General features: G+C 40.9%; 1 protein-coding gene across 5 annotated transcripts in view; it reads left to right on the top strand.

The window, feature by feature from the left end:
* LOC149226684 (uncharacterized) overlaps positions 1-26,115 on the top strand; it is a 340,578-nt gene that overhangs the window by 85,373 nt on the left and 229,090 nt on the right. For all 5 annotated transcript variants that reach the window (XM_089377557.1, XM_089377554.1, XM_089377555.1 and 2 more), the window contains exon 2: positions 25,440-25,873. In XM_089377557.1, the coding sequence (XP_089233683.1) occupies positions 25,440-25,873 (434 nt within the window). The remainder of the gene's footprint in view (positions 1-25,439; positions 25,874-26,115) is intronic.

Raw genomic sequence — 26,115 nt, 5'->3', positions numbered from 1 at the left:
ACAACACCAGTATGAGAGGTTTGTCATCTTCAACCTTAGAGTAAAGGTTAGGATCGGCTTCACTCCTAGTGAATCCCAGCTTCATCAAGTAGCTATCGATCCTCTCATACTATGCTCGGGGTGCTTGCTTCAGCCCATAGAGAGCCTTCTTCAACTTGCATACATGAGATTTTCGATCATAAATCTCAAATTCTTTGGGTTGCTTCACGTAGACCTCTTCTTTGATCGAACCATGCAAGAATGCAGTCTTGATATCCATCTGTTGTAGGTTCTATCCTTGTGAAGCCGCAAGGGCTATGATCGAGCAGATGGTGGTATATCTAGAAACAGGTGCAAATATCTCGTCATACTCTTTTTCTTTCGGTTCCCTGGTGTCAGCTTCTTAAGAGCTCCTCGCTGTAGGAAGATTGTTCACCTGGCTGAGAGCCATATCTTCGTCGAAGGTGACATCATGACTAATCACGACTTCCCTTTGATCGGCTACATAGATTCTATAGCCTTTCACTATAGCCCACGAAGATTCCTTTCGGTGAACATTTCTTCAGGAGTCTTGGAACCCAATGCTTGATGAGGGCATCGGTTTTGTACATATACGACGGTGTTTGCAGCTTCGTCCCATAGAAAATTCGGAAGTCTTTGATCATGGAACATGGCATGGATAGCTTCCACAATCGTACGGTTCTTCCTTTCCGCCACACCATTCTGTTCAGGAGTATATGGTGTAGTAGTCTCCCTCTTAATGCCTGCCTCTTTACAAAAGTCATGAAACTCATTAGATTCATATTCAGTCCCATTATCAGTCCTTAAGATCTTGATCTTGTTTTCGGTTTGATTCTCAATCATGGCTTTGAAGTATCGAAACCAAGAGAACACTTCATCTTTCTTTTTCAAGAAGTATATCCAAGTCTTTCGAGAATAGTCATCTGTAAAAGTAAGGTAATATGAATATCCTCCCAAGGAGTTCACAGGCATTATACCAGAGATGTCTGAGTGAACCAACTGTAATATATCGGAGGTCTTGCTTTGGCTTGAGGAGAATGGTCCCCTTTTGAGCTTTCCGAGCTTTCCTTCGTCACATCCCGAACATGCACCTTCTTTCTCTACTCGGAATTTGGGCATCCCTGTCACCATTTGTTTTACATCGGGTAGAGCTTTATAATGAAGGTGGACAAACCTCTGATGCCAAAGTTCGGACTGAAGAGATGTGTCACAAGACATGACACCTAGCGGACTTCCACCGACCTGATATAATGAATCAACTCAAAACCCAAGAGTAAAGGCATCTTTAACTTTAAATAAACTCACTTGTCTATCGTAGATTTCCTTGGAGGTGTTCAGCTCAGAAACATAGGCCACCAAGCGCTTGTTGATAGAGTCCCGGATGATCTTCTTTGTTTTGACTTCATCGGTTTTCCATTTGTTCTTGGTAGCAGCGGGTGCATTTGATGGAGGCTCAACAATATGCCTCTCACATGGTCCAACACTACTTGATCTTCTAAGGTTAGATCGAGAGACATCTTCCATCCGTGATTGTCAGACTTCTCACGGAGCTTGTCTTTGGCAGGGAAGAGTGTTGAGGACCCCATAGTTTTTTTAGGATAGCCTTGCCAATCTTCTCTTTGGTGATTGCTCTTGCTCTTGCTCGGTCTTTGTCTTCACCTCAGCTCTGATACCATGTTAAACTATGGTATGTTCTATGCTTATAGCAGTTTACTTCTTTTTATTATTATTATCCACAGATTAGCAATCACCTGTACAGTAAGTAAAGTGCAGATAGAACATTAAACGATTGACAGAAAACAAGCCAAGACAAGAGACACAAAATGTGGCGGCTAGCTAGGGGCAAACCCCAATATGGGGAAACCCTTTGACCAAATCTTCCTTTATCTTCAGTAATTCAGCAAAGAGAAATAGTACATAAATCTGATTTACATCAGCAACAACAAACCCTAGATCAACAACATCAATCAATATCTGTCAGATCATCTAGATCAGCGGCATCAGCATCATCGGCATCACCGGCATCACTGGCATCATCGGCATCAGCGGCATCACCGGTATCAGCGGCGTCCTTCCTTCCACACGTGTGAGGGAAGAGTCACTTTTTGCGTAGTAGGAGAAAAGCCTCTTTTCTACGCAAGAGAGAGAGATGTGATGAGATGTGCGTGTCCAAATGAGGAAAAGACCTCCTGTATTTATACACAATTGTTGATGATTGAATAGATGCGACTGTTGGGCTTCTGAGCCTACATGAGTTGCTGGTCGGCTTGATAATTATTCCATAATCAAAATAAATTCATATCTCCATAAATACTTATTGGAATCGGATGATCTTTAGATCAATCCTACACCTCTCAATGATAGGAATCTAATAAAAATATTATCAGCCATGAATAAGATGACCCACATGGAGTTTGGCCCTAGTTGCCAATTTTAACAAGGGGGCAACAACACTAGAACACATTCCTCGCTAAGAGAGAGTGTTTGTTTTGTAGCATCAAATGTGTTCTAGACACGAAATTTTGTGGAGAGGCTAGAATACATGAGATCTCCAAAACCCATAAGCCGTTTATGGAAATTTTACCTAGAGACGACTTAATTAGATTATTAGTCGTTTTTTAAATATTTCCTAAGCCTAAACTTAGGGAATATGACTAATTAATCAAAATTAATAAATTCATGGTGTGAATGTTCTAGAAACTCACATGGATCGACAGGGAAATAACCTGGGCCATTGATTATGTTTTAATCTTGGTCGTTGGTGCTCCAACAAAAGATTATAAGAAGTCGATGGGTAGATGAAGAACACACCAGTGCAGTTACTCAGTTGCCCAGGCATATCGATTTTCTCAGTGGTTGTGATTTAGCAGAGGAGATAGAGCCAGAGGGTGAGTAGTAGGTGAGAGAGAGGGTAGCAGCAGGAGTCTGGAAGGCAGATTTCCGAATTCAGGAAGAGGAAGTGTGAAGGAGAGCGTATTCCACAAGAGCATTTCCTAGAGAGTGACGAAGAGGCACCAACATATGGGCAGAGGGTCCATCTCTTGGTCAGGAAGTTGTTGTGGAGAATGAGAATTTTTTTATAAAATTTCTCTTAGTATTTTTCTCTGTCTAGACTGCCAAAATTCTTGTACTCAGATTTAGAGACTTTGTGGTTGAGAGGGAATTACCTCTCAACATGCAGCCCCATAAGCAACGACAAAAGCAGTGTCAGAAAGTTGTGGAGCAGCCACAATTAGAGAAGCAGAGAGGAGACTGAGTGGAGAGGTCCACTCAAGCAGAGAAGAAACAACCTCAGAAGTAGCCTTAGAAAGTTGTGGAGCAACCGCATTTAGAGAAGCAGAGAGGAGACTGAGTGGAGACATCCACTCAAGCAGAGACCTCCAGTAGGGGGAAATATCGAGCAAGTGGGTAGAGGGAGCACATGCAGCCATACCTCCAGGTGAGAGGTGGGGTGATGTGAAGTATTAGTCCCAAGAGTAAGAAATTTGGGTAGGGTCCATTGAGAGGTTTTGTCTCATGGATCATTTCCTTGCTACGGGAGCCCACAATATACAGTAGCAGGATGGATCAGTGGCGGTTGATGCAGTCAGGTGTCACAGTGATAGAGGCAGAGACTAGCAGCAGTCAGATACTGGGGAACGCGGAGCGGAGTTGGCAGCAGTGTAGATGGCACAATGCAGAGTCAGCAGAAGTGCAGAGTTTTCAGTAGATAGTGCAATAGCTAGTAGCGGTCAGAGACTCTGGTGACAAATGCATCACACTGATTTGGTTTGGATGCTTTTACAGTTTCAGAAGTTGCAGCAGCAACAACATTAGAGAACAGTGTTGCATGCATAACATTCCAAAGGTACCAGATCGAGATAGAGTTGAATTCCTTTCTTGTTGAGTGGGAGTGTTGAAAATAGCGACAAGAAATGATAAAAATAACATCTAGAAATTCTAATTTAATTTGTCCTTGAATTAAATTGGGAATTAAATTGAAATTCTATTCTCATAGCAATTTGTAATAGTTAATTAAGTTAAATTGACTTAATTGACTTACGAAATTCGAGATGGAAGTCTATCTAGAGTCATGTAGATTGATCGCTAAATTTTAGGGCTATAGGTTGAGTTCTTTTGAGTTGTAATTAGATAACTCAGTCTAACTGAGTTATAGTCAGTTAAATCAGTTCTAACTATTGGAGGAACTAGTAGGAGGTCTAGTAGTGGAGTAGTGCACCAGTGCATCACCAGTACCACACTAGTTAACTGAAGATTCACTCATAAATAACTCATGCATGTTAGTTTAGAGGAAGACCCAGTTGAGATTAGAGTTCAGGAACAATGTACTATCAGTGGTATAATTTTCCGAGTTGTATAGATGGTGCATGCAATCAGTTGAGGACCTATGTTTAGATTGCGTAGTTATGGAGAGTGGATTTCCCAATTAAATATAGGCTAATTCTCTTAGAGATTGCGCAAAGAAGTAGGAGCTTGGAAGGCTAGGAATTTGGCTAAGTATTGGCCAAAGGCAATCAGTCAGGCAGAAGATAAATAATACTTGTGTAAGTTGAGCTCAAGGTTGAGTAGAGCATATTGTATTCATCCAAGGCTTGCCTAGGAAGCAAAGAGATAGATTGTACTTGTGCAGGAATTGTTCGGGTTGAACAAGCATTGTATTTTCTTCTCAGATCTTCTGGTTAATGCAATATAGATAGTCGGGGTTTTTAGCAGTTGTTTTCCCCAGAGAAATATTGTGTTATGTGCGATTGATATTCTTCCTTTTCTGCTTATTATTTTCATTGATCAATTTTGGTTTCCGCTGAAGAGTAGAGTAGATTCTTGTCTTGTGTTTTAGCATATCACATAAGTTGTTGAATCTACAAGTAAAATCTACAAAATAGCAATTTAAATAACCTGTAAAATGAAATGAAATAAACCAAAGCTTTTCTTGCAAAAAAGAAAGATATTGTACTTGCTCAAAAATACTTCAACAATGAAAATGATAACTTCAATAGATGTTCATCATAACAAGTACATGAAATAAACTTGCAAGTAAGAAAGCTTTAGAAATAAAATGAGTTAGGATGAGATGCACTTAACTAAAGTGAAATGAAATTATCTTGGTAAGTTTTAAACTAAATGTCTATTTTAAGTGAGAGATTCTCTTTTCAACCTCTTACCAAAGGGTAAAGATTGGGGTGACTGCAAGGAAGAGGGGTTGAGGACGCACTTGTCATCGTTAACGATACCCTTCCCCTAATCCTTACAAGCCATGTGTGCCTTCGTTCTTACAAGGGGACAATGCCGCCTTCATAATTGCAGAGTCACACACTTTACCTTACTCTGTACCAGTTGAAAGAACTTTCCAAGAAAATCCTGATCCTAATGTTTCTATTCAACCAAGCTTATGCTTGGAAGTGAAAAAAAAATGCAAGCTTTTGCTAATATGCCTAAATGAGATGCATGTAAGTTTTCCCCAAAAGAAATGTTGATTGCAATGCTTCAAAATATAGACAATGAGATAGTGCTGAACATAAATTGCAAAAATGACTTCAACTAGAGAAATAAGATGGAAATTAGCTCACAAGTGTTGCATGCGCTGTTGATTTGGGGTAGCATCGGATGTGCTCTATCCACAAAATTTGGTGGAGAGGTTGGGGCACATGAGATCTCCAATACTCAAAAAGGGTTTGGGCAAATTTTAAACAGATCAAGAGATATTAAAATAATTAATATTTTTAATGGAGTCCCTAAGTCTAAACTTAGGGAAAATAAAATATTAATGTGTATTAATATGAATTTGTGTTAGAATGGTCCAAAAGACATGGATCAAGCTAGATCTAATCATAACCGTGGATTAGGGACTTAATCTCGGCCGTTGAAATGTCAACAGAAAAAGTATAAGAGGAGGCTTGAGGAGCACTTGGAGAACACACTAAGGGAGACCAGTCAGTTCAATTTTTGGAGTGGGGTTTGCTGAGAAATTGAACCAGTGGTCTAGAGAGTAGTCAGGAGGCAGCAAGTACGGAATAGATAGATATGAGATTAGCGCAAAAGAGGCAGACGCAGAGCCAAAGGAAGCCACGCAGAGGCAACAGAAATTACACAGAGCCAGAAGGGCCTGCGTCATCCACGCAGAGGCTGCAGGAGCGACGCAGAAGCCCACAGAGGCTGCGCAGAGCCTTAGTAGGCTGACGTAGAGGATTTCAGGGTGACGCAGAGGGTTTTCAGACTGACGCAGAGGGTTTTCAGACTGACGTAGAGGGTTTCAGGTTGTAGCAAAGGTCAGTAGGGCCTACGCTGGGTTTATGAAAGTGCTGGAAGTTTATCTATCTATGGGTAAGCCAGTTTGGCACCCTGTTGTACAAGAAAATTGCTGAATAATAAAATCCTCCCTTGCTGCACCGATTTTCCCACATTGGGTTTTTCCGAGGACATTAGTCCAAAGTAACTGTGTCAATGTGTGCATATTCTTTTTGTTTCTGTATTACAATGTGATATCTGCAACAGTATTTATTTTAATGTTTGTTTACGTAATTTCATGAATAACTTATGATGAAATAAGTAGGAAAAGTAAGTCAGTTGCTGCAGTGATAAAATTTTCACATGGTATCAGAGCAAGTAATCAGAGACAAAAAGGGAAAACCAGTTATGGGTCGAGACCATGATGCAGAGGCATCCACCTCAGGGGACTCATGTAGCTTTTCAGAAGATTGCACAAGAGAGAGAGATTTTGATTTCTCTATGTTGGCTTCCAGGTTGGAAGAAGAAGTGGCGTGCATGACTAGTGTTGCATCATCAGAAGTATGGTATATAGACAGTGGAGCCTCGTGGCATATGACGGGAATTAGGGAGTGTTTCTCAGAATATCGAGAAGAGAAGATGAACTTTCAGATCACCATGGGGAACAAGGCAAAGTGTACTCCAGTAGGAAAGGGTACCATAGTTTTTCAGACAGAATCGGGAGAGCAGTTCTATGCCACAATGCGCTGCATATGCTAGGATTGGGGATGAACTTACTTTCCGTGTCACAACTACAAGGCAAGGGCTATGACGTCTACTTCATCAAGGAAAATGTATACGTCAAACACCCGAGCTGGAAAAAGAAAGTGCAGATCGGGATCAAAAGTAATCGGTTGTACAAATTACAACTAGAATCTCCAATGGCACTAATAAGCAGTCATGGGGACAAGGACTTGAACGAACTATGGCACAGAAGGATGGGTCACTTGCACCATGGAGCTTTGAGAATTCTCAGGAGCACTGTAACAGGAGTTCTGGATCTGAGTACGGAACAAGATGATGTATGCAGGGGATGCGCTCTAGGAAAGTATGCCAAGGCGACATTTCCTAGGAGCAACCACAGGGCCAAGAGTGTACTAGGATTGATACACTCAGATATCTGCAGACCTATGTCCATCAAAGCTCTCAGCGGTGCCGAGTATTTCCTTACCTTCATTGATGACCACTCGAGGAAAACTTGGATCTATTTTTTGAAAACCAAGGATGAGGTTTTCTGTCGATTCAAGGAGTTCAAAGCTCTAGTGGAGAATCTGACAGGTAAGAAAATAAAAGTCTTGCACTTAGATAATGGTGGAGAATATGTCGATAAGGACTTCACTGATTATTGCGCTAAGGAGGGCATTAGAAGAGAGTGGACAACTCCCTACAATCTGGAGCAGAATGGGGTGGTAGAAAGGAAAAATAGGACTATTGTAGAAGCAGCTAGGGCCATGCTGTATGATCAGGATATGCCAAAATTCCTGTGGGCAGAAGAATGCAACACAACTATCTACGTTCAAAACAGGACTCCTCATCGGGCATTGGGCAAGATTATTCTAGAGAAAGTATTCACTGGGAAGACACCTGAAGTCAGTCATTTCAGGGTATTTGGGAGTTTGGCATATTGTCGCATATCCGAAGAAAAGAGGAAGAAGCTGGATCAGACTGCAGAAAAGGGGTATTTTGCAGGATATAGCGAGAACGCTAAGGCATACTGGATTTATCTTCCAGGGAGCAGGAAGGTAGTAGTACGACGAGATGTAAAGTTCATGGAGGACAGAGCTTTCAGAAGATCTCGTGAAATGCCTTCCAAGGTGCAGTTGAAAGAGGATCCGTTGGTCATGCCTCTTCAACCAACGGAAGTGAAGAATCCTTCTGCAGATCAGGAAGATTCTTAGGATGAGGAAGAGGAGCAAACAGAAGCACTTGTTGGCAGAGGAAGAACCAGCGAGGAACTTCGTCAGATTCTGCGTGATGCAGAGAAATTCATTAGAGAGCCAAGGAATAGTAAAAGGGAGCGAAAAGTTGAAAACAACCAGATAGGTATTAGGCATTAGTAGCTCAGGATGGAGAGCCTGCCAGCTTCAAGGAGGTAGCTCAACATCAGGTTTGGCTAGATGCAATGGTGGATGAGTATAACTCCATAATGGTAAACAATGCCTCGGAGGTGGTGTCAAGGCCTCAAGACAGATCTGTGGTAGGTTCAAGATGGATCTACAAGATCAAATATGCTGCAGACGACCGTATTGAAAAATACAAGGCCAGGTTTGTGGCTAAGGGGTATGCTCAAAAGGAAGGGATTGACTATGAGGAAACCGTCGCCTTGGTAGCCAGGTATACATCTATTAGGACCGTGATATCTCTTGCAGCCCAGATGGGATGGGAGATCCATCAGATGGATGTCAAGACGGCATTTCTGAACTGGGTAATAGAAGAAGAAGTATACATTGAACAACTAGAGGGCTTCGAAACTCATGAGAAGTCTCATGTATGCACACTGAAGAAAGCCTTGCATGGGCTGAAGCAGGCACCAAGAGCGTGGTATGGTCGAATAGATGGCTACTTGCAAAAGATGGGGTTTGTCAAGAGTGACGCGGATTCGAATCTCTACTATTTGGTCGTAGAGAGCGAGCCACTTATCTTAGTATTATATGTGGATGATCTCTTCCTGACAAGATCATCCAGACTCGTTGAATACTGCATGAAGAATCTAGCCACAGAGTTCGATATGAAGGATCTGGAACAAATGCACTATTTTCTAGGGTTGGAAGTTTGGCAGCAGAAAGGAGAAATCTTCCTTGGGCAAGGAAGGTATGCTACAGAAATTCTGAAAAGGTTCGGGATGGGAAACTGTAGACCTATGGCTACGCCAATTATCACCAACTGGAAGAAGATTGATGCATCAGAAGACAAGGATGTCGATCCCACCCTATACCGACAGCTCATAGGATCCCTGATGTATCTAGTCAATACCAGGCCAGATATTTGCTATGCTGTCAACACTCTCAGTCAGTGCATGGTGGAACCAAAGAAGGCTCACTGGGCAGCAGCTAAGCACGTTCTCAGGTATTTACAGGGAACAGTTGATTATGGGCTCTTGTACAACAAGGGGAAGGATATCAGGTTGAGTGGATATACTGATGTAGATTGGGTAGGAAGTTCAGTGGATCGGAAAAGTACCTCTAGGTACTGTTTCAACATTGGTTCAGGAATAACCTCCTGGTGCAGTAGGAAACAGAAGTCCATGACTCTGAGCTCGTCTGAGGCAGCATATATGGCAGCAAGCACAGCTTCGTGTGAGGCCATATGGCTTAGAAAATTGCTGGTAAACCTATTCAGAAGAAATATGGTGGCGACTAGGATCATGTGTGATATTCTGAGTTGCATCAAACTCTTTGAGAATCCATTATTTCATGATAGGTCAAAGCATATTGATATCCGGTGTCACTTTGTCAGAGATTGTGTCCAACATGGAGCTGTACAGTTGAGATACACTCCTACAGGGGAACAAGTGGCAGATATCCTCGCCAAGGCTCTTGGAAAGTCAAAATTTGACTACTTCAGGGAAAAGATGGGGATGGTAAAGAACTCCTTTCAGAAGTAATGTGTTAGCAACACGAATGCAGAGGGAGTTGCAGTGTAGATGCAGTGTTGGGAGAAATGACCAATAGCAGCACAGATGCAGAGGAAGGTGCAATGCTGGGAAAAAGGACTAGTGGCAACACGGTTGCAGCGGGAGCTCTCGTATAGATGCTGCAATGGCAGTCGCAGAACTATAGGCAGCAGTACAAGATCCAGTAGTGCAGAGGATGTTGGGCAGGGAGGCCTAGCATCAGCACAGGTACCGATGCCAGATGATCAGAGTAATACTCAATGAGGAGTATTGCTAGAGCACCATCCTTGCTAAGAGGGAGTGTTGATTTGGGGTAGCATCGGATGTGCTCTAGCCACAAAATTTGGTGGAGAGGTTGGGGAACATGAGATCTCCAATACCTAGAAACGGTTTGGGCAGATTCTAAACAGATCAGGAGATATTAAAATAATTAATATTTTTAATGGAGTCCCTAAGTCTAAACTTAGGGAAAATAAAATATTAATGTGTATTAATATGAATCTGTGTTAGAATGGTCTAAAAGACATGGATCAAGCCAGATTTAATTTTAGTTGTTGATTAGGGACTTAATCTCGGCCGTTGAGATGTCAATAGAAAAAGTATAAGAGGAGGCTTGAGGGGCATGTAGAGAACACACTGAGGGAGACCAGTAAGTTCAATTTCTGGAGTGGGGTTTGTTGAAAAATTGAACCAGTGGTCTGGAGAGCAGTCAAGAGGCAGCAAGTATGGAATAGATAGACATGAGATCAGTGCAGAAGAGGCAGACGCAGAGCCAGAGGAAGCCACGCAGAGGCAGCTGAGACTGCGCAGAGCCAAAGGAAGCCACGCAGAGGCAGCAGAGACTACGTAGAGCCAGAAGGGCCTGCGTCATCCACACGGAGGCTGCAGTAGTGGCGCAGAAGCCCAGAGAGGCTGCGCAGAGCCTTAGTAGGCTGACGCAGAGGGTTTCAAGCTGACGCAGAGGGTTTTTAGACTGACGCAGAGGGTTTCAGGCTGTAGCAGAGGTCAATAGGGCCTACGCTGGGTTTAGGAAAGTGCTGGAAGTTTGTTTATCTGTGGCTAAGGCAGTTTGGCATCCTGCTGTACAAGAAAATTGCGGAATAATAAAATCCTCCCTTGCTGCACCGGTTTTCCCACATTGGGTTTTTCCGAGGACATTAGTCCAAAATAACTGTCAATGTGTGCATATTCCTTTTTTTTTTGTATTACGATGTGATATCTGCAACAATATTTATTTTAATGTTTTTTGAAGTAATATCATGAATAACTTATGATGAAATAAGTAGGAAAAGTAAATCAGTTGCTGCAGTGATAGAATTTTCACATGTGCTTCATCAATTGATTGAAAGTAGACAAGCTAAATGAAATGAGACAACTAATTTGCTTAAGATAAAATTGCTTCAAGTGAAATATAATGCTCCAAAATTACCAAAACATGTAAGCATAAGTTGACACAATAATGAAGCATATATCCAAATAGTTGTGAAACAATTTAACAAGTTGAGTGCAAATTGGATAATTCAAAGCTTGTCAACAAAGTAAAGTGTTTGCAAATAAATGAAATTGCTCAAGAAACAAGTTGTCAATGTTGAAACATTAGACATGCAAGAACTTAGATAGCAAAATTAGCAAATTAAATGTGAAGTGAGGTTGTGTTAATTTCCAATTAAGCATGCAAATGGAATGAGTAGGAAAACTAGGAAAATGAAATGCAAAGTCAATCCACCCACAAAGTTCTCCCTCTAAATGGAGGGATGCCATGGGTAAAATCCCAAGCTCCCACAAGCAAATTAGATCTTTTATTGATGGTTACAATGAGTAGAAAGCCTCTTAGAAGGTTGCCCAAAAGATGAAGGAGAACTTTACAAAATAGGAGCTAGAGAAGCTAGAGTCTCCTTCCAAACTATGGCAACCACAATGGCCAATGGAATCCTCTCAAAATCTGAAAATTACAAGCCCCAAAAGGCCCACGACCTCCTTGAAATTGATGCTCAAGTGCTTGAGAGGTCCTACAAAAAATAGTTAGAGTTTTCCAAGATTTCTCTTCAAGACTTTTGTTGCCAAAAACTCCAACTATGGGCTGCAAAACAAAAGAGAGTATTAGTGTAGAGAGAGAGCAAAGTAAACAAAATATAATACAAATTAATATACAAGACACTAAATCAAGTAATGGGAGTAAACCCCCATACTTGTTTAGCTTAGGAAATTGCTCTTAAATAGCTTATGTAAACTTGAAAGCTCTAAATCAAAGAAGCATGTAATTTAAATGAATAAATGATTCAAGTAGATAATGAGTGAGAGAAACTCCCCTCTTGCTCCTCTTTAGATGAAAGACTTGGAGTGAAAATTGATGAGTCTTGAGCCACTTTGAATCCGGGAGTGAGTTGATCTATGTGAGACTTCTCCCACGCCCAAATAGATTCCTACACACAAATTCAAATAGATTTCTTCCTACACACTTGAAACAAATATTAGCTTGCAAAGGATTAGAGCATCACAATGGGTGAGATAGACCAAATATTCCTCCAAAAATAAATTGGTAAGCTCACTTCTAGAATGCTATTCTAAATATAGGATGTGCAAGATAGCTTGCATATATCAATCCAAAATATATGGCAAATATAAGCTAACAACATTCAAATATGCAAGAGAATTGACGCATAATAACAAAATTATGGAAGGATATCACCTCAAAATACCAAGAGAACACCACCAAAATTGCCTCAAAGTCTTTGATTATATTAACAAATTGAAAGTACAAAATGGTAGAGTTTCCTCAACCCAATAGCTCATAACATGAAAATAAACAGTGAGAGCCCATTGCTCACTTAAATAGAATCTTTGGGAGCCAATCCCAAGGCAAATGGGTGACAATTATGAAAATTTCTAAATAGAAATCCAATAGCAGTGATTAATATTATTGCTTCTACTTATTAACTCAGAAATAAGTTATTCACAATGTTCTTACAACAAATATCGAAATAAATTCTACTCCATCCCTCACAATTAAAATATTGCGAAAGGTAAATGCAAAGAAAAATACTGGCACAAATACAATCACAATGACAGTGATTTTGGACAATCTTTCCCAAAAAAACTAAATGTGGGAAAACTAGTGCAACGGATGAGAGTTTCTTTATCATTCTTCAACAAAAATCTCATGTACAAGTTACAACCAACATAATAGAATAGGATTCTTTGTGAGAAAATTTACAGATGTTTTCAGACAAGTTTTTGATCCAGGAGAAGTGCTCCTCTTCCCTCTGCGTCTCACTGTGTCCTAGCATCAACTTTCCCACGTTGTCCCAGCGTCAAAACTGCCCCACGCAGTCCCAACGTCAAACTGCCCCTGCGCTGTCTCTCCCTGCGTCACAACTTCTGCGTTGTCCTCCCTCTACTTTGTGTCTTCCTTCCCTTGCACTCCCGACTGATGCTGATTACCCTCACTCTCTATTCCACCTACAACTCTCCCTCTGATTCGATTTTCTCTTGCCAAAATTCAACCAGTGAGAAAAATCGATCTTACTTGGGTAAGTGAGTATTTGCCTCTGGTGTGTTCTCCAAGTGCCCATCAAGCCTCCTCTTATAATCCTCTTGTTGATCAATTAATGGCCTAGATTAGATCCTATTCAATGGCTAGGATCATATTGACTTGATATCCACCTTCTTCTAGAAGTTTCACCCATAGTTTAGATTAATACCCCTTAATTATTTTAATTTCCTAAGATTAGACTTAGGTTCCCATTAAAAATAATTAATTATTTTAATAAAACTGTCTCAAGGTGGAATTTCCCAAAACGTTTTCTGGGTATTGGAGAATGCATGTGTTTAAGCCTCGTTGCAAAATTTGAGACTTAGAGTATATCCGATGCTACCAGAAATTAACACTCCCTCTTAATGTCAAATGTGCTCTAGTAATGGAACTTGCTAAAGCATCACCCTGTTCTGTAACATCTCCCTCTGCGCTTGCTGATGTCTGACATCCTGCCCACCAACTACTGCGCAAATGCTGCATCTGTACTGCTGCTGACCCTGCCACTTGTCAACACTACATCTGTACTGCAACTCCCTCTGCCACTGTAACTGAGAAATCACCTGTTTCTGCTACTGAAATAGATTCTCTACCATACCCATCTGCTCTCTGAACTGAATGAACTTAGCTCTTCCTAGAGCCTTTGTGAGTATGTCTGCTACTTGATCTCCTGTGGGGACATACTGTAGTTGTATTGCCCCACGCTGAACACAGTCTCTGATAAAGTGACATCTGATATCAATGTGTTTCGACCAATCATGAAATATTGGATTCTCAGAGAGTTTGATACAACTCTTGATTATCAAAGTAAACCTTGGTTGCTTCCATTATTTTTCTAAACAAGCTCACAAGAAGTTTTCTAAGCCATATAGCTTCGCACGTAGCTGTGCTGGTTGCCATATATTCTGCTTCTGCTGAGCTCAGAGCTACTGACTTCTACTTCCTGCTGCACCAAGATATCATCCCTGATCCAACACTGAAGCAGTACTCGATGTACTTTTTCGGCCTACTGAACTACTTGCTCAATCAGCATCTGTGAACCCATTCAATTTGACGTCCTCCCCTTGGGAGTATTTCAACCCATATCTGATTGTTCCACACACATACCTAAGAATGTGTCTAGCTGCCACCTAATGCACCCTTTTTGGTTCCAGCATGAACTGACTAAGAGTGTTGACAGCAAAGCAAATGTCTGGCCTAGTGTTGACCAGATACATGAGTGACCCAATGAGTTGTTTGTACAAGGTGGGGTCCACTTCCTTGTCTCCTGATGCATCTATTTTCTTCCAGTTGGTGATCATGGGAGTAGCCATGGGTCGACAATCCTGCATTCTGAATCTCTTCAGAATCTCTGTAGCATATCTTCCTTGCCCAAGGAAGATCTCCCCATTCTTCTGCCAAACTTCCAACCCTAGAAAATAATGCATCAACCCCATGTCCTTCATGTTGAATTCAGCTTCAAGATTCTTCTTGCAATCCTGTATGAGCCTGGATGACCTTGTTAAAAACAAGTCATCCACATATAATACCAGAATAAGTGGCTCATTCTCTACCATCAAATAGTAGAGATTGGGATCAACATCACTTTTGACAAATCCCAACTGCTGCAAGTAACTATCAATCTGACCATACCATGCTCTAGGTGCCTGCTTGAGCCCATACAAGGCTTTCTTTAATTTGCAAACATGAGTTCTCTTCTCATGAGTTTCGAAGCTTTCGGGTTGTTCTATATACACCTCCTCTTCTATCACCCCATTCAAGAATGTTGTCTTGACATCTATTTGGTGAATCTACCATCCCATTTGAGCTGTTAGCGATATAACGGATTTGATAGAGATGTAACGGGCAACTGGGGCGAAGGTCTCTTCATAGTCTATTCCTTCTTTCTGAGCATACCCCTTTGCCACGAACCTAGCCTTGTACTTCTCTATACTGCTATCTGCAGCATAATTGATCTTGTAGATCCATTGTGATCCTACAACTGATCTATCTTTTGGTCTAGGTACTACGTCCTAGACATCATTCGTCATGATAGAGTTGTACTCTTTTACCATGGCATCCACCCATACTTGGTGTTGAACAACTTCCTGAAAGCTAGAGGGTTCTTCAACCTGAGCTACCAATGTCTGGTATTTGTCAGGTTGTCTATGCTGCCTTTTCTCGGTTCTAGGAGCTCCAACAAACTCCTCTACGTCCCTCAGTGTCTGTCGTACTTCTCTACTAGTTCTACCACTGGTGGTTGGAGGCTCAATCAACTCCTCCTGATCTTGTTGTTCCATTTGCTGAGAACTATTTGGATTTCCTCCTTCTGAGGAGATACTGGTACTAGTCACTGTACTTGATCCAGGTGTCTGTCTTCCTGCCTATCCTCCTTGCTGCCCCTGCTGCTCCTGGACTAGTGGAACATCTCCTGACTGATCTTCTGCAGGCATCTCATGAGATTTCTTGAAAGCTCTATCCTCCATGAACTTTGCATCCCGTCTCACTACAATCTTCGTGCTGCTAGGAATGTAGATTCTGTATGCCTTTGAAGTCTCGTTGTATCCTACAAGATACCCCTTTTCTATAGTCTGATCTAGTTTACTGCGCTTCTCGTCTGAAATTTGACAATATGCCATGCTTCTGAATATCTTGAGATGGTTGACTTCTGAATTCTTCCTTGTGAAGACTCCTTCGGGCGTTTTCTTCCCCAATGTTCTATGAGGAGTTCTATTCTGGTTATACACCTCTGTGTTGCAAGCTTCTGCCCATAAAAACTTAGGTAGATCCTGATCATACAACGTAGCTTTCGCTGCCCCAACAATAGTTCTATCTTTCCGTTCTGTGACTCCATTCTGCTTCGGATTATATCGAGCTGTCCAGTCTCTTTTGATGCCATCCTTTGCGCAAAAATCTGTGAAGTCTTTGTCTGTATATTCTCAACCATTATCTGAACGCAATACCTTTATCTTTTTCCATGTCATATTTTCAACGAGAGCCTTAAACGCTTTAAATCGATCAAAGACCTCATCCTTGGTCTTTAAGAAATAGATCCAGTTTTTTCTAAAGTGATCATCAATAAAAGTGATGAAGTATTCACCACCTCTAAGAGCTCTTGTGGACATTGGACCACATATATCTAAGTGTATTAATCCCAATACACATTCTGCTCTATTGTTACTTCTGGAAAAAGTTGCTTTAGTGTACTTCCTAGCACACATACTCGACATAAGTTATCATGCTCACTACTAAGGGTTGGTACTTCTGTAACGGTCTCTTTGAGCATCCTCAGTGCTCCATGGTTTAAGTGTCCCGTTCGCTTGTGCCATAATTCATTTCGTTTCTTTTCACCATTATAGTTGCTGCCTATCAGTGCCATTGGAGACTCAAGCTGCAACCTATATAATTTGTTTGTTCGAGTCCCAATTTGTCTCTTCTTCTTCCAGCTTGGATGCTTGACGTATACTTTCTTTCCTATGAAGTATACATCGTATCCCTTGTCCTGTAACTGGGACACTGAAATCAAGTTCATTCCTAATCCTGGCACATGCAGAACATTGGTGGCTCGGATGCTGGTCCCTGCTTCCGTCTAAAATGTTATGGTGCCTCTCCCTACTGGAGTACATTTCGTTCTATTTCCCATAGTAATATGGAAGTCCATTTGTTCTTCTTGATAGCTTGAGAAATGTTCTCGTACTCCAGTCATATGAGCTGAAGCCTCGCTATCAATGTACCAAACATCTGCTGACACTGAATTTGCTAGGCATGCAAATTCTTCTTCTAATCTGGTAGATAATTCTGAGACACTTTGAGTATCCATTTTTGTGCTATTTTCAACTGATTTCTGACGCTACCCTGCCCCAGCAACTGTTGCAGGAAAAACTCCGTCCCACCTGAGAAATCTCTCTTCGCTGAATCTTCTGTTGCACTGTTCCTTCTGCCGCTGTCAGATTTCGATCAGGAAACCCTACTTCTCTGTTGACTCACTCAGAGAGAGCTTTACCACGAAAATCTAGTCCTCCTGGCTTGAACTGCGCAAACTCCTTTGGGGTTCAAATAACTGCCCTTGCAAGAATTTCGAATTCCTTTCTTCCTTCAACACTGGGTCTTCCGACTCTTTTCTTCTTTCTTTACCTCAGCTCTGATACCATGTGAAAATTTCTAAATAGAAATCCAACTGCAGTGATTAATATTATTTCTTCTACTTATTAACTTAGAAATAAGTTATTCACAGTTTTCTGACGGCAAATATCGAAATAAATTCTACTACAGCCCTCACAATTAAAATATTGCGGAAGGTAAATGCAAAGAAAAATACAGGCACAAATGCAATCACAATCACGTAGCTATTTTGGACAATCGTCCTCGGAAAAACCCAATGTGGGAAAACTGGTGCAGCAGATGAGGGTTTCTTTATTATTCTTCAGCAAAAGTCTCATGGACAAGTTCTCTGTGAGAAAATTTACAGACATTTTCAGACAAGTTTCTGATCCAGGAGAAGTGCTCCTCTTCCCTCTGCATTTCATTGTGTCCCAGCGTCAACTTTCCCATGCAGTGCCAGTGTCAAACTGCCCATGCGCTATCTCTCCCTGCGTCACAGCTTCTGCGCTGTCCTCTCTCTACTCTACGTCTTCCTTCCCCTTGCACTCCCGACTGATGCTGATTATCGTCATTCTCTATTCCACTTGCAACTCTCCCTCTGATTTGATTTTCTCTTGCTGAACTTCGACCAGTGAGAAAAATCGATCTTACTCGGCCAACTGAGTATGTGCCTCTGGTGTGTTCTCCACGTGCCCATCAAGCCTCCTCTTATAATCCTCTCGTTGATCAATCAATGGCCCAGATTAGTTTCTAATCAATGGCTATGATCATATTGACTTGATCTTTGCCTTCTTCTAGAAGTTTCACCCACAGGTTAGATTAATACCCATTAATTATTTTAATTTCCTAAGTTTAGACTTAGGATTCCATTAAAAATAATTAATTATTTTAATAAAATTGTCTTCGAGTGGAATTTCCCAAAACAATTTCTGGGTATTGGAGAATGCATGTGTCTAAGCCTCCTTGCAAAATTTGAGACTTAGAGCACATTCGATGCTACCAGAAATCAACAACAATCCCAATGCTCCTCCATGCAAATTCAAATTTTCCAAGTGGCAACTCGATTTCTTCTTTAGAGGCCCACACAATCCTTGATGAGGGAGCTCGAATTAGATGAGAGGACATGTGGGAGAGTGAAATGGAGTGGTAGGATACCACTCTCCACCTCACTCAAGTGAACTCTAACCCAATCTCAAGTCAACTCATGATATCTCCTTGAAGCTCGAGTTAACTTCCTCAAATCTTGGATCTTGTCACTTGAATCTTGTTGTCTTTCTCCCTGAAATTCGATTTCCCTTCTTGTCGCATGTTTCTCCTTGATTTTTGGTCCATGGTGGAGTCCACATCACTCTTTAACTCCTTGATGATTTTCCACCTCATTTCTGTATCATTTAGCATGTGTGGACATTTATTTACTCCAATTTATTTAATTGCTGGGCTAATTTATTGCCACATCTTCCATAAAACTTCGGAAAAGTGGGTTTTGAGGGTCTAAAACTTATTTTTTATCTCCCAAAGTGTGTCATAGTAGAAAGTTGAGGGTGACAAGTGTAATTTTGAGCACACATACCCTATACAACTTCTCTAGACATCACTTATTACATTTTACATTCAAAATTTATTCAATTTCTGCCTTGCTGGAAATTAAAAAAAATTAAAATACTGACTCCTAGACCTATTCAAATTCCACGAAATTTTACGAGCGATCTACTATGGTAATATACAATGACTCTAGACACTAGGACTCATCCAAGACCTTGTCATCAAGCGGCACTCCGGCTTTGGGGTTATGCTTGGAGGAAAAACTCAATTAATTATTAAGTCATCGAAAGAACTTGATAATTAACCAAGTAAAAAAAAATCTCCCAGAGTAAACTCACTTGATGACAAGGTCCCAAGTTACCTAGGCCTATTACATGACTCAACTCATCACACTAACATCACTTTACGTTATCCCTACAAGGCTTGTGGAATCTGAGTACAACATAGAAGAAGATGAGAAGAAAAATTAGAGTTAAAAAGCTTTGATGATATATGAACTTTGATGGTACATGAAGCCTTTGACATAACTTCGGGCGTGGAGTCTTGAAATTTTTTTCAGGTACACTTCAGTGGTCAACACCATGGACCTGTTACTCTGTAATATCCCGTTTCCGGAATATTCCTCAAACCCAAGCAAACTCCAACCAAACACGTCCAAATGATATAGTGATTGGGAAACTCAAAGTGATAAAAATAACAGTAGTACAACATATAATAATGTGAACATGAAATAAAATATAAGTAGATACTCAAGAAATGCAGAGAGAAATGCTAAGCCATTTTATTATACTGAGTAATGCAAAGAGTACAAGAGGTGATCAGACCGGTAGCACCTCGACTTACACAAGGCAAGTGAAGAAATACACTCAAAATAAAAAAGGAATGGCTTCTCTCTGAACTACGTCCAAGCTGCTGGAGAACTGTCGTGCTGCTGCCATTGCTGGAAATCAAATGAGGATTTGGGGCTATTCCCCTTCTCAGAAAATGCTGAAACTCTGGAATTAGACTCTACTCAAGAAACCCAGAAAAACCTAGAAAGCTTTTTTGAAATAGCCGACCCCCGAAAATCACCCCCTTGGGGATCTACGCTGTCCCTCAAGGCTCTGCGCTGCCACTGAATAGAATCCTCCAAAACTCCACCTGAAACTCTGCCAAAATCCTCCAAGATGCAAGGGTTGATCCCTTGCTCAATCTCCCAGCTCAAATCCTTCGCAAAGCCCTCAATCCGGAACTCCCACCAAAAGAATTGCGTCCCTCTCTCAAGACTATGCAGTTATCCAAAATGCTCAGTTCCTCCTCCCTCCAAAGATCAATCCTCCTGCAAAAGACTGTTAAAAACTACCTTGCCCGAGCAGGCACTCGAAGTCCCCCAGGGTAAGGGTGAGATCTCTGAATGGAGACACTTGATGCACTAAACAGTGCTGCAGACTAGCTAAATAGCCAGCGTGCTCTAAGTCAAAGTGACTAGCTCAAATGCACATAATCCAATGACAAAGGAGGCTCCCTTATCCTTTATAGCGTTGGCCTCTCTCAATCCCAAGGCCCACCTCCTCTAATGCAGTGCCTCTCTTGCCACGTGTTCCTTTCTATCTGCGCAGTCCCTCCAAGTGTCTATGTGGGCCCCATCTCTGCGTGGTCCTTTGGCCCTCTTGGCTCCCCTCTAAATCACAACGTTGTGCTGCTATGGAGTGACTTTATTCTAAAGGTGAGTTATGTCCCCCTTTTCCTCACCTTTTTATTTATAAATAACTATAGAAGGCAAAATTGAGCAAAATCGGATATTCCAATTAGCCATAGCTAATTAGGAATATTACATACTCCCTTAAAGGTTTAAACCACCTAATAGAGTCCTTCATTAACCACTCCTACCGAGGAAGGTAACACTAATACATGTTATAAGACCAAATTTGGAAGGTAAAGGCACTATGAAGTGCCCATTTCTACCCCTAATTTGTTGATTTTGGGTAGCATCGAATGTGCCCTAGCCACGAAAATTGGTGGAGAGACTAAAGCACATGAGATCTCCAATACCCAGAAATGGTTTGCGTAGAATCTAACCAGTTTGGGAGATATTAAAATAATTAATATTTTTAATGGAGAATATTAATGTGAATTAATACAAAACTGAGTTAGAATGGTCCAAAAGTCATGGATCAAGCCAGATCTAATCTTAGCCGTTGATTAGGGACTTAATCTCGGCCGTTGAATTGTCAATGAGAAAAGTATAAGAGGAGGCTTGAGGGTCACTTGGAGAATACACCGAGTTGATCAAGAATTCGATTTTCTAGGGCAGGGCTTGCTGAGGAAATCGAAGGAGTGATCAGAGTTGCAGTTGAGGGGCAGTGAATGCAGTAGCAGAGAGGCAGAGATAGTACCGGGAGCATCAGCGCAGAAGTCGGGAGAGGGTTGACGCAGAGCCAGCTAGAGGCCACAGAGGCTCCAGAGGTTGACGCAGAGCCCAGAGAGGCTGACGTTGGGCCAGAGAGGCTGACGCTGGGTTGACGTAGACCCTAGAGGTTGACACTGGGAGATTTCGTGGGGCAGATTGGGGTTGATATCTGTCTCCGACTGAGAGGTACTACTTCCGAGGGAATTCTCTGTTGGGTGAGCCCTTTCTGGCACCCAGATTGTATTTTGAAACTGCTTAATAATAAAACCCTTAGATAGTTGCACCGGTTTTCCCGCATTGGGTTTTTTTCGGGGACATTAGTCCAAAAATAAGGGTGTCACTTGTGTGTTTGTTTTTTCCTTCAGTTGATGATCTGTATGTGTTGAGACTGTACTTGTATTATTTTTAGTATTTACCTGGTAAATAACTTGTTAATTAATAGAACAAGTAGGAAGAAGTAAATCAGAAAGTACAGGAAGGATTTCTAACAGTTAGACTTAGAAATTCCAACATAATTAGCAAGCTTATTTACTCAATTGCACTAATGAATTATTGTATCGGAAGGTGAGGAGATGCATTAGATCTTATATAGGATTGTAGGTTGGGTTTTCATCTTAGACTTGGCGTCCCTATACTGGATCCAAGCCAACCCTCCAGAGGATCACAATGACATTTGTAGGGTGAGCATTGAGAGCCATGGGCCTCCAACCATGCAGAGCATTGATTGCCACACCATGAGCTTCTTCAGTAGCACCACCTGCTTGTTCCTGCCTTAGTTATTCAGAGATGATGATGCACTTGGACCACGTTGCCCAACTGGCTACACATTGCATCCGACACTTGGGAGCTATTCTAGGGCCCAAAGGGGGTTATGTCTCGCCTAGGGAGACATGGGAGGGAATGTGTCATCTTCTAGCCCTGATTGATGGGGCCTTGACTTGATTATTGAGCCACTTGGAGACCCATGAGACCCATTTGGAGCCCACAAAACCCAAATAGGGGGTTTGAGATGTTTTGCATCATATGGAGGGCATGTCCCTCTTCATCATCATCTTTGGGGCCCTCTCTCACACTTGGAGCACAAGAGGCCTCAACGCTAGAATTGGAGAGCAATTTGCATGGATGACGTGGGTTAAAGGAGGAACAAAATAATGATTAATGTTTAAGCTATCTTGTTTGGCTTGTAACCAAGGGTTTGTCACCTTATTTTGACACTTTAGGGGCTTGCCCATTAGAAATTCGAACTACTAGCTCTTGTATAAATACATGAGACTTAGTCTCATTGCAAATCATCATCACTTGGATTTTCAGTTAGATCTTTAGAGATTTTTGCCCTGTAATTTGTGGAGTGACTTGGATGAATTTTGACGTTTGGATAATTTCGCTATCTCTCTTGGAGCTTCTTTTTGGCATTGTGATGGATGGATATATTCTTCATTTTCTTGTATGTGCTATTTAATGCTATATTGCTGAATTTTGATTAATGTCTAATGGATAAAATGTTTTCTCATGGTTGTTAATGTGCCCTAATTAATGAAAATTTGTTAAACTTTGAAACTATTGTGAAATTTTGCATGTGTTACTCATAGATAATGAATGAATGAATGTTCCTAGGGGATTTGTTGCATATGCATCCTCAAAACTCCATTTACAATTGCCATTGAAGTATAAATATCTAGAAGTGCCGTGTAGCTGCCTCCATTAGGGCTAGTGAAGTTGCCTCTAGGTCTCCTTGAAGAGTGAGTTAATATATTAAGATCATCCTTGACTCCAATTCTCCCCAAGTGTAAGGCACTAGTCTTGAATCCTTGGTGATCACCTTCAAATTGATAAATCATACTTCTTTTCACCTTCTTTTTCTCTTTTCCCTTTAATGACAAGGAGGCCTCCCTAGGGCTTCGTGTGAAATGCATTAGAAAGGAGCTTTTGCAAATCCATTTGGACAACCTACTGCGTTGCTGTTTCCTCTATCTCTCCTTCAAATTTGAGGCAATTCTCATGGTGGATTCTCCACAAAATCTGATGCCCTGGCCATCGCATTAAGAGGGAACCCTAGATGCTAATCCTTCAACTTGGGGATTTCCTTGAAGGCATTTTCTTTGGCACTTATAGGAGTAAATCATTAATTGTCTTTTCTCTTGTCTACCTAGGCCTTTGATGAATGCATACCTCGCTAAATATCTCAACCCCAAGTCTCGTGTAGCCTTATCTTCAAGAGTTTTTACGTGGAAATTCTTACAAGTTTCTCCCAAAGCTCGCACATTTATTGAACATTTCCATTGAATGAGCCACCTTCCCTTACTTCAAACCAACCATAGATACTTATCTATCACAAGTGAGTATTAGTGGGAGTCTGGGACTCCTCTCGTTGATGAAAATCTGAGAAGAGTAGGGGACTTAGGCTGTGGTGACATTGGGCCTCTATCCCAAGTGTTATTGTGCCCTCTAGCTTTTGCCAATTTACATGACCTGCTAGTTTGTGCAACAACAATGCAAATTGTTTCAGAGAGGGGTGCAAATTGCTAGAGCAAGGAGATAGATTGCCAGGGTGATTGATTTGCATAGGGAAGTTGAATTTGCCAATAGAGATCGAATTCCAATGGAGGCCGAATTCATTTCCTCAACAGTGTGTGTTTGCCAGAGAAGTGCGTGAGCCAGGGTCGCACGTCTGAGCAATTCAGGAGCCAAAGCAAATTTATTAGGAGGCCGAATTGCTTCCAGGAGGGTAAATCGACTTGTAGAAGTGACAATATTAATTTTCCGGATGTTTGCTAATTTATGGCAAACGATTGTAATTTTTCCATCACAGATTTTGCTGAAGAATTAATAAAATTACTCATCTGCAGAACTGGTTTTCCCCACATTGGGGTTTTTCTAGGGACATTTGTCCAAAAATATTGGTGTTCATTATTTGTGTGTGTGCAATAATTTCTCAGTTCCTGTGATTCATTTATTTTCTGTGAAGTTGCAGTAGTGTTTTATTCAGTATTTGCCGCAATTAATTGCAGAAGACAAATAATCAATTGATAGGTGAATAATAACTAGTTAACTACAATAGTCTTACAATTTCACAGAAATCTCTTATAGGCAACATTCTCCATGTTACTGAAAGATATAATCTGGAGAATATTTTGGTGATTTCACATAGAGATCACACCTGAGCTTCCTTGTTGGTTTGATATCTATAGTCTAGAGCAGATTTAAGGATATTTGTGGCAGCGAAAAGGATTTTTGAGCTTGTTTTAGCACCATGCTACATTGACGCTGCTACAGTAATTTTGCTGCAGTGATTTTGCAGATTTCAATTCAAAATCAGGCTTGTGCGTTTTCAGATTTAATGCATATACTTGAATTGTGTTTTTAAAGCATTTTGGTTATCTGAGCATTGTTCATTTTGGTCATACATTGTAATCCCAACTCTAAAAGTAAACCTGAGTTATATCATTTTGTGGGTTTTTCTAAATATTGTTATTTTCTGAGTTATTTCATTGCTGCCAGTACTATCATTGCCAAACAAATCTTCTACATATCTCTCTCTTCTATAAACACATTCAAACAAAAAACCGTAAAAAAAAGAGAAAAAGAGCGTATGTTACAAAGCATTAGCATTTAACATCTCACTTCCTTATCAATGCCCCCTACTGTGAAAGTTCATAAGGGTTAGAACTTAGGACTATGGTTAAACATAAATTAGCTCATGTCAGCTACAGTAAGCATTGACCAATAACTATGAAATTTGTCTCTAGATGTCCTGCAGTTTTTGGGGGGAGGTGAGTGGATAGAAATTACCTTGTATAGGAACTTCTTGATCAAGCAACACATATAGAAATTCATCATCCAGTTATTTCCTTGGTCTTTAATGTTTTACTTTCATTTTTAAGTTTCTGAACTCTTTTATTATGGGCTTTTATCTTTATTTTATTCACTTTGTTTATCTTCCTACTTATTGATATGTACCCTTCATTTCTGAATTATTTACTTTTATGGAATTATCCTAACAATTCTCTATCAAACTACAGGTGGTGCTGCATTTGATTCTCCTGAACAGGAAAGGGCATACGAGAAGCAGCAAGGTGAAAAAAGTTACCCTAAGGAAGATAATACAGTAGAGGTGGAAATAATCACGAAAGGTGGTGTAATCAGACGAAATGTTACTCCACCTGAACAGGCTTTTTCCAATATAAAAAGTTACAAAACAAAGGGAATTTCCAGCATTGATTTTATTGGACTAGAATTCTCTGAGAAGAAGTCAAAGCGAGGTCTGCCTGCTGGTTTAAACATTGGCTTAGAACCCCCTTCCTCAGGGCCCCTGCCTGAAGTTGAAATCATCACACGAGATGCTGCAAAATTGAATGTGAAAACACCACCTGGAAATGATAATAGTTCTGGTTTGTACAAGCCTAAGGTTGCCACCTGGGGAATCTTTCCAAGACCTGAAAACATATCTAAAACGGTATGCAATCTACCACATTGCCATCGAAAAAATTTCACGTTCTAACCACTTCTGTGTGCCTCTTTTTAAAATTAAAAATATGTGAGATTTACAAGAATCCTATCACAAAGTCATCCATACCTTTCCCAGGAGCCTTTTATTTATATGATCACACTCTGCATTTTGTAATGATAAGTTTATAATTATCTGTTTAACCCGAGTAAATAGTGGACCAAGTACTATTTAGATTCATCAATATGACA

The sequence above is a fragment of the Pinus tabuliformis genome, chromosome J, assembly GCF_031772625.1.
Source record: "Pinus tabuliformis cultivar Carrire ecotype Pingquan chromosome J, CPIR1, whole genome shotgun sequence".
In the NCBI taxonomy this organism is placed as follows: Eukaryota; Viridiplantae; Streptophyta; class Pinopsida; order Pinales; family Pinaceae; genus Pinus; species Pinus tabuliformis.
The sequence above is the reverse complement of the archived record's forward strand: the minus strand, read 5'-3'. Positions and strand labels throughout refer to the sequence as shown.